The following is an 8,957-nucleotide window of genomic DNA, read 5'->3' as shown; positions in this document are numbered from 1 at the left end:
TAGTAACAGCGTACGCATGTTTCCTTCCTCCACCACCTGCCTTTGGGCGTCTGGTTCAGCCGAGGCAATGGAACTTTGTCGCCCCCCCCCCGCCCCCAGTGGCAAGTCTGGGGATTTAAAAGAAGAAATGTTACCAAAAAGGCACGCAGGCACCGCTCCGCCAGCAGTTGCGCTCCTGTTTAGACTCCCGACAGGCTGCAGTCAACCTGGCTGGGAGTATGTCTAATAATCTAATTGAACCCAATAGCGTTTACTTCCAGCTAGGCATGCGTAGGGTGGCACTGAAAATCAATAATGGACTTTTTTGAATTCGCATTGTTTTTGCAGAGGCATCTCCCCACTCCACCCCTAACTTCCCCAAATCCCATCAAGTCAGAAATCATGCCACCAATGGGAGAAAGCATTCATCTGAGGCACGGATTATGGTGAGTGTTCATAATTTTTAAACAGCCTGCCCAAACGACCATAAAACCCTTATTGCATCAATGACCCCAGACTTGAGGGGACCCGTGCCCCGCATTTTAAAACGAACAAGAATCGCAGTCTCCTTGCATTGTTCTTTCTTTTCATTTCTGCCCCGGTGCCTCATTGTTGGGCAGAGATAGAATCTGTATCTTTGTAGCCAGAGACAGAATCATAATATTGTTCACCGGCCCCATCACACATTCGCATTATGCGCAGCAGGACTTCAAACCTGTGATAAAATCTTGCGCAAGTTTCAATAATTACTTTTAAACCCATTGAAGTCAGTAGGAGGGAAATTTCTTGTACCAGGGCTAAAGCTGATGTAAAGTTGCACTGTCGATGGGGTATGTGGCCATGGCTGGATAAGACAGAGAGAGAATGGGCTGCCTGCAACTCCACAGAGTAAATGGCTGAACAATTGCATGGGCTTTGTTTCAACTGGAGATGAGGTGAGGCTATGCATGTCACTGAAGTTTAATTACTCTGCTTTCTGTGATACTGGGGTATTATTCCAGTCTCCTCCTTCAAGTCAGTCCTCATATTCCTGGCTATGGCCTTCTCCTGGCCATGGCTGAGACACTGCCAGCGGGTAGCCTGCCAAATGGTTATTGGAAAAGTATCCACAGGCTTGCCTCATTGCTGGATGAGAGGCTAGTTTGGCCCATTTTGCGAAAAAAAATGTGTGTGTACGTATATGTTTAAAATGCTTCCCCAGCCGCTACCAGGAAGGAAGTCAGAGATATGAACTCTGTTGCTGGGAAGATTGGTCCAATCTCGCTTGTAGTGACAAGCCTTCACGGCAGAGCTGACCCCAACTCCCAGCGTAACTGCATAAAACGTGTTTTATGAGCTCCATAAACCTCCTCCTCTTTGTGGTTGACGCATGATGCCTTGTTCTTGAGATCTATAGGCCGTTTGGAACCGGGACAAGATCAACACAATGCAAATGGATGTAGATCAGCTCTTCCCGCAGAATCCAGACTGCTCCTCTTATTTACCTGCTCTGCCCAGTGCCTTGGCTTGCCTGTCTGTACGGTAAGACCTCCCTGGGGCGGGTCAACGTTATTAACATACAACCACATATGTGTACATCGGGTACTTTTCTGTGTCTGCCTGCACCCTTGAAAAGCACACACTTTGGCACAAAGAATCACTCTTTGCTGCTCCTGCTCCTTTGCCCCCCTTGTACCATGGGAGCCCTATAAAGTCAGTGAATGAACCATAAACAACCCATCCTACAGCTACATCTCACCCCGTGGCAAGGGCCAGATGTTAACAGTCATGCTTTATTTATTGCTTTTATTTCCTCCCAGTTCCAGTAAGTTGTCCTCCTGCCCAAGTGGCTCATGATTAGGCAGCAAGAGGCCTCTAATCTTGCCGATCTGATTTACTGTCACTGAGAATAGCCACTTCCCGTTACTGGGCCCAGGCCTGGGAACACAGTCAGCATTGCTGAACCACAAACCTATCCCGCCCTACTTGTACCTTCTTTCCTGGTAACTTCACCAGCCTGTAAATGTTGGCTGGGCAAGGCGAAGACAAGGGCCTGGGGAGAAAAGGCGTGCTAGCACCTGGGTGAGTGGCAGTGAAAGGGGAGGGAGAGGGAGGGGAGGCTTAAAAGGGCAGGGGGTGACCAGTAAGGCGGTAAGCTGCATACGATTACTGGCTCCAATACAAGGTGGGATATGGCATACCCTCCAATATTTCTCCAGTGAAAATAGGGATGACCTGTTCAATATTGTTGTTTTTATTATTATTTATACCCCACCCTTCTTACTGGGTTGCCCCAGCCACTCTGGGTGGCTTCTAACATATATAAAAACATAATAAAACATTAAACATTAAAAAACTTCCCTATACAGGGCTGCCTTCAGATGTCTTCTAAAGGTTGCACTTATCTTCTTGGCTTGGGGGTTGCACAACTCCATACCCTCCAACATTTCTCCAATGAAAATAGGGATGTCCTAAGGGAAAGCAGGACATTCTGGGATCAAATCGGAAACCAGGACAGCTTCTGTAAATCCGGGACTGTCCCTGCAAAATAGGGACACTTGGAGGGTCTGATATGGGAGGCAGGACAGGGCACAGGGTATGCTGGCAGCAGCACACAGTCCAGTCTCACCACTTTCCAGCTGTTCCAAACCACCAGGGTTGTGTACACACCATACATTTCATGACTTCCCCTGAAGAATTCTGGAAATTGTAGTTTGTTAAGGGTGCTGGAAATTGTAGCTTTGCAAGGGGTAAAGCTGCATTTCCCAGGATTCTTATGGGGAAAGTCATGTGCTTTACAGGTATGGTGTGTACACAGCCTAAGTGTCTCCCATGCACTCATTAAAAGCTTTTGGGAGTAAGCAAGGGTGCCTGAGGTCCTGCTCCCACTTTGCAACAGGAGAGAAGGGTGCCCATCAGGAACTCAACCCACATCTCTTCCTCCTGAACCAATCAGAACAAGACCAAAGCCACACAGACCCTTGCGAAGGTGCAGAGGCTTTCTAGGGCCTGTCCACACATTCATTACAAGTCTTTCCGGGCAACAACCTATTTATTGAGCATTCGTCCTGATTTGATTGCAGGCCAATTAGATTATGCAGGCTAGTTAACGAGCATTCAATCTGATTTGTTTGTGAGAAAGTTAGATGATGTTGCATCAAAGCACGTGTTAGTCTTCCTGTTCCTTATCGCAAAAGGTCTGATCTTTTGGGGAAGCGGGTTTCTGTGCATGATTTCTCTATCAGCTATAAGTGGGCAACCTGAATCTGCCAGTGTGGGATAGGGTAGGTGATGGCTTTTCCACTTTCTCTGGAGTAAACCTAGGACCAGAGGAACAAGAAGTACTTTGCACACTTTGTCTGGCTTTCTTGACAGATGTTATTGTGAGGTGACTGGCAGAACAAGGTCTTTCGTCTTGTGTTTGGACTCTTGTAGATTACAGCCCTTTCCAAATACACCCCAAATACATGTAGTGTAAGGTTTAGCGCGTCAGATTAGGGTTAAGGAAAAAAGGTAAAGGTACCCCTGCCCGTACGGGCCAGTCGTGTCCGACTCTAGGGTTGCGTGCTCATGTCGCTCTAGAGGCCGTGAGCCGGCGCCGTCCGAAGACACTTCCGGGTCACGTGGCCAGCATGACGAAGCTGCAGCTGGCGAGCCGGCACCAGCGCAGTGCATGGAAACGCCGTTTACCTTCCCGCTATAAAGCGGTACCTATTTATCTACTTGCACTTAAGGGTGCTTTCGAACTGCTAGGTGGGCAGGAGCTGGGACCGAATGACGGGAGCTCACCCCGCCTCGGGGATTCGAACCGCCTACCTCACAAGGTTGTTGTAAGAATAAAATATAGGGTGAGTAATTTAGAGAACCATGTACACTGCCCCAAGCTTAATGTAGGATTAAAAACATGCAAGAAAAATCTAATTTTGCCTTTAAGGCGTAGGATAAAGCTGTGCTAAATATAATGAATGATTTTATCTGAGGCTTCCCCTCAGTGTTTAAGATGTTACCTTCCTGGAAAGAACAACTTGTTGTGCAGTCTGGGTGTGTGCTTGTGAATGCCATTTGTGTGTGTTTCCCACTTGTATTGTAGTAGATTGTTCAACCATGTTTTGTGATAAGGAAGTTGCAATTCCTGAGCAAAGTACATTATTTTTCTTCCGGGAAACACACAGTACAAAGGCTCCTATCTTCTGTAGATAGGAGGGTGTGTATTGAGATTGCACTGGTATCACACACACTGCACCTATTATGCGCAACTGGTGACAACACAATTTCTCACCTCTGCTCCTTTCCATTTAATTAGTTGCTCAGCCAAACCATGTTAAGAATCATTTTATTTTATTTTGGCATTTGGAGGCGAGAAGGAAGCATTCTTTCAATTAGGTCTCCTAAGGCACTCTCAGTCATTAGACCATCTGGTGTTAAATTCATGGAGGACAGATCTAGTGACGGCTGTAAGCCACGATAGCTAAATGGAACCTCCTTGATCAGAGGCAGTGTACCTCTGGGCAGCAGCTACTGGGGTGGGACAAACAACAGCTGATGACTTCATGCCTTGCTTGTGGGCTTCCCAAAAACATGTGGCTGAAACAGGATGCTGGGCTAGCAAGGCATGCTCTATCTTCCTGTGGGTTCACGTCCCAATGCTCCAGTGCTGAAGTGCGGCATAGAAGCACTTCCTTGTTGCCATCGTTATGGGAGCTTTTTATATAAGGCCATTATGTGCACACTTAGAATTACAGAATCATAGACTTGTAGTGTTGGAAGGGACAATGATCATCTAGTCCTATTCCTTGCAATGCAGGTATCTTACACCCTTATTCAAATGTACATCCCTCTATCTATCTATCTAAACAGTGAACACCTACAGAGTTATATCCCCCAAAGGAAAAGCTCGTGTTATGCTTACATTGCAGTGTTGTGCGTAGGTGCTTCACAAAATGAATAGACATGTATTGCGGAATGGCTAAACTGGAGTTGAAACACACGTCCAGTGATTGTACAGAGAGGTCCTCAAACAAATTTCCTCGCGTAAATGCTCAAGGTTGAAATGTATTCTCAAATCCCTTGGTGCCAGCCTCAAAGGTTTCAGGAGCCAGCACAATATTTTAGGTAATACCCCTGTACACAGAGGGAAACATGGATCTTGGCTGTGGGGAAGGGCATTGTTGGATAGTAAGGTGTAGAAGCTGTGGTTCTCCAGTTGTTGCTGGACTACAACTCCCATAATCCTTGACAACTGACCATATTGGCTGGGTCCGGTGGGAGATGGAGCCCAGCAACATCTGGAGGGCCACAGGTTCCAAACACGTGTGTGTTGCTTATTGACTTGTAGAGGTGATGTTGCTTGCAATACCACATAGTTTGTCAAAGGAGTCTTGTGTTGAAGAACCTGCGGAAACACCTGAGGAGCAGAGGAACAATCAGTCTCCTTAAAGGTCCTCTTCTGCATCCCATCATTCTGGCCAGTAGCATTAGGGTACTTCCAGACAAAACCACTATTGCAAAAACTGTACTGCTCATGCACACCCCCTTTTTTGTGCACTGTTCACATGGTATCATCATCAAATGCCTGCACATACTTAAAAAACAGCAACATTTACGGTAATCCAGATTTCTCCTTACCACAGAAAAGCGTTAAGCCATCTATAGGCATATCAGAATTTTCACAGCCCAGTTCTGAAGAGCTGTTCTCTTAAGATTGCAACGCCTTGGAAACTGTAATTGCAGTAAAGTACATATGCCAGGACTTTCTTTCTTTCTTTCTTTCTTTCTTTCTTTCTTTCTTTCTTTCTTTCTTTCTTTGCAACACCTGTGCAACACCCCTTTTGTTAGAACAGTTGTATAGTATAGCTATATATCAGTCTTAAGGAAGACCTCTTAAAAAAAAAAAATGAAAAGGAAATGAATGTTCTCTCCTCCTTCAAAGTTTCCATTTTGTCCATAGTGAAATTAAATAGCTAGGGGCTGTTATTCCTGTGGCACTTCCTGTGGGGATTTTCATTTTAATCTGTGTTTGCACAGATACAGAATTACCTGCAGGCTCATCCTGAACAGGAAAAGGTAGCAGAGGGTGGCAGAGGGCCTAGGAAGCATTGTGTGAAAACATTTCCTCAAGGATTGCCCACCTGAATAAGTAAGGAAGCACTGGAATGACTAAGACCAGATAATGGGATGGAGGATAGTGTCCCAATTGTGCCTACAGGGAAAAATGGATCCGAATGACCGACTTGCAACCAGTGCCACCTGTCTGAAAGCATCCGTAGTCCCTGATCCACGGAGCATGTAATGGTTTGTTCTCTGAGGTGTGTCTCCCCAGAGTTACAACTAGCAGATGGGGTGTATCATCAATGTGTGCATGTATGTGTAACCTATGCTTCGTGGAAGAAGCCTTGCAGAAGCAATGATGGCCAGGAAACTTCGCTGCTGTGCTTGGCTGCAATCGGTTACAACATCGCACACCTCTGCCTGTGAACCAGAGGCAGTTCCTGGAACTGAGGCTTGGCAACACCAAAGTGAAGCTTACATATAGCTTCAATTATTGATTAGGAGGAAGGCCTGCCCCCTCCCCAACACGCAGCGGGGGCACGCCAGGCACATAGCTTCTCCGGGATGTATTTATCACAGAAGGGAATGCTAAATCAATAAAGCAGAGCTTTGAAAAACAGCGGAGGCGCTCCACTGCCTTGCTGGACGCTGAATCTCTTCTGTGCGTGTTGGGATTCTGGAGCAGGGAAATCCCTTGAGGAGTAACCCCACGCTCACCTCTCAGCTCTTCTGAAGCAGCAGGACAGAGCATAGGGTCCCAGAGCAGGCAAGAGGCAATAGAAATTAATCTTGGAGGCTCATGCAGTCCAGAATACATAAGAAGCTTTGGTGAAGCTTCAAATTATTCATGGCTCAGACCTGAAGCTCCAAACGTGCACACAGAACAGGCCTGCTGGTTTCAGAGTCAGACCCTGCTGTGCACCCCCCACCCCCCAAGCTAGGAAAACCATGGACACAAAGCCTTGTCAGTTTTACCAGAAATCGGAGAGGGGAGAAAGTGAATGAAATGTCACTGGGCCAGTCTAGAATACAGTCATACCTCGGGTTACAGATGCTTCAGGTTGCATGTTTTCGGGTTGTGCACCACGTCGAACCTGGAAGTACCAGAATGGGTTACTTCTGGGTTTCGGCGCTCGCACATGCACAAAAGCACTAAATTGCGCTTTGCGCATGCGCAGAAATACCGAATTGCAACCCGTGTGTGCGCAGACGCGGTGCTGCGGGTTGCGAAGGCTGTGGGTTGCGAACGTGCCTCTCGCACGGATCACGTTTGCAACCCGAGAGTCCACTGTAATATCTATGGGACTGTATCTCGATTCTGTTGCAAGACAGAATGAGCTCACACAAAGTTACTGGAATGAGCTACCGCAAAGCAGGAAAAGCCTCTGTACACACTCCCATTTGTTCCCACTGCGCTCCCACTGATGGTTTGGGAAATGGTGTACACACAACCTTTGCCACAATCCATATCTTGCCTGTATTTATCTTCTTGTTTCTCATGAAACACACCGTTTTGATGTGTTTTCTCGCAAACCAGCTATGTTATGAAATGAGAAAAATAATGACCAAGCTTTGTTTGAAGCTGATAATTCACAGGAATTGAAACGAGAAAGATTCTCTCATGATTCTTCTCCCCTTTTAATGCACTTCTGATTTTGGACAAAGTTTTCTTTTTTTATCACAACCAAATCAGTCTATGACTTAAAACCCACTATCAGACGCAGCTTACATAGGATAAGCACATGCAGTGGACTGAAGCAATAAAATGGACTATCTATCACATCATTCTGTGGATTGGAGACACCATTATTCACCACTCTTCCCTCGGTTTAGAATTTCCTGACAGGAGAAAACTAGAAAATCAAATGAAAAACGTCCTTGCAATTTGCTTTCCCACTAATGGGGGGGGGGGGGGAGAGAGAGCTTTTCTTGCAAATAGTGGACACCAGCTTGGAGTAGTCCAGCACATTCTGTCACCTTGGGGTTCCTCCCTCTCCTACCTCACTTACTGGCATGTGGGGGGGGAATCCAGCCTCAGAGCCCAGCAAATTCTGCCTTCATGTTCTCTCTGCAATCTTTTTTAGCCTCTATTTATTGTCACACATATACAGATCCCACCACAAGTTAACTGGCTTAAGACACAGCTCCTTCCTTCATCACAAACTGCGGTGAGGGTATGTATAAATCTCAGACTCCACCTAGGTTTACATCCTTTCTTGTGGGCTGAGCGCTGCAAACAAAACACTTGCACTGTACTAGTATTGAAATGAGTGGCTCATTTGAACTACTACCAGTCGTAGAATCATAGAGTTGGAAGGGATCCCAAGGGTAATCTAGTCCAGCTCTCTGCAATGCAGGAATCTCAGCGAAAGCATCCGCGACAGATGGCCATCCAAACTCTGCTTAAAAACCTCCAAGGGAGGAGAGTCCACAACCTCCAGAGGGAGACTGTTCCACAGTCGAACAGCTCTTACTGTCAGAAAGTTCTTCCTGTTTAATCAGAATCTCCTTTCTTGTAACTTGAAGTCATTGGTTCAAACCCTACCCTACAGAGCAGGGGAAAACATTCTTCTGCCCCCTCTCCCACCACAACCTATTTATTGAGCATTCATCCTGATTGCCTTGCACAATGCTTATCCAGAGGTTAGATTTATCCAGCCTTTCTTAAGTATTTGTTCAGATTTGTTTGTCATACGACGATGAGCATTCATCCTGGTTTTCCTGCAGAGCGTTCACACATCTCCCTGCTAATAATTTGTTCATCTCACACTTTTCAGTTCATTTCCCTTTCTTCCCAACCACAAAAAGTTGGGTTTGTTGTGCTTGGACAGCACGGCCCTTTCATTCAATTTAAATGCACAAACCCAAAGTTCCAGTGTGTGCCTGGAATCCCTCTGACAAAATACCTAAGTCTTTCCCAAATTGCCTCTAGCACAGCAGTAGGCAGTTGC

At 46.2% G+C, this 8,957-nt stretch overlaps 1 protein-coding gene across 1 annotated transcript in view; it reads left to right on the top strand.

Annotated features, from left to right (window-relative positions):
* Positions 1-407: 407 nt before the first annotated feature.
* PGS1 (phosphatidylglycerophosphate synthase 1) overlaps positions 408-8,957 on the top strand; it is a 128,229-nt gene continuing 119,679 nt past the window's right edge. The window contains exons 1-2 of the mRNA XM_077924114.1: positions 408-425; positions 1,376-1,500. Of these exons, the coding sequence (XP_077780240.1) occupies positions 423-425; positions 1,376-1,500 (128 nt within the window). The 5' untranslated portion in view covers positions 408-422. The remainder of the gene's footprint in view (positions 426-1,375; positions 1,501-8,957) is intronic.

Source organism: Podarcis muralis, chromosome 2 (assembly GCF_964188315.1).
Source record: "Podarcis muralis chromosome 2, rPodMur119.hap1.1, whole genome shotgun sequence".
NCBI lineage: Eukaryota > Metazoa > Chordata > Lepidosauria > Squamata > Lacertidae > Podarcis > Podarcis muralis.
This window is presented reverse-complemented; position numbering and strand designations above follow the sequence as displayed.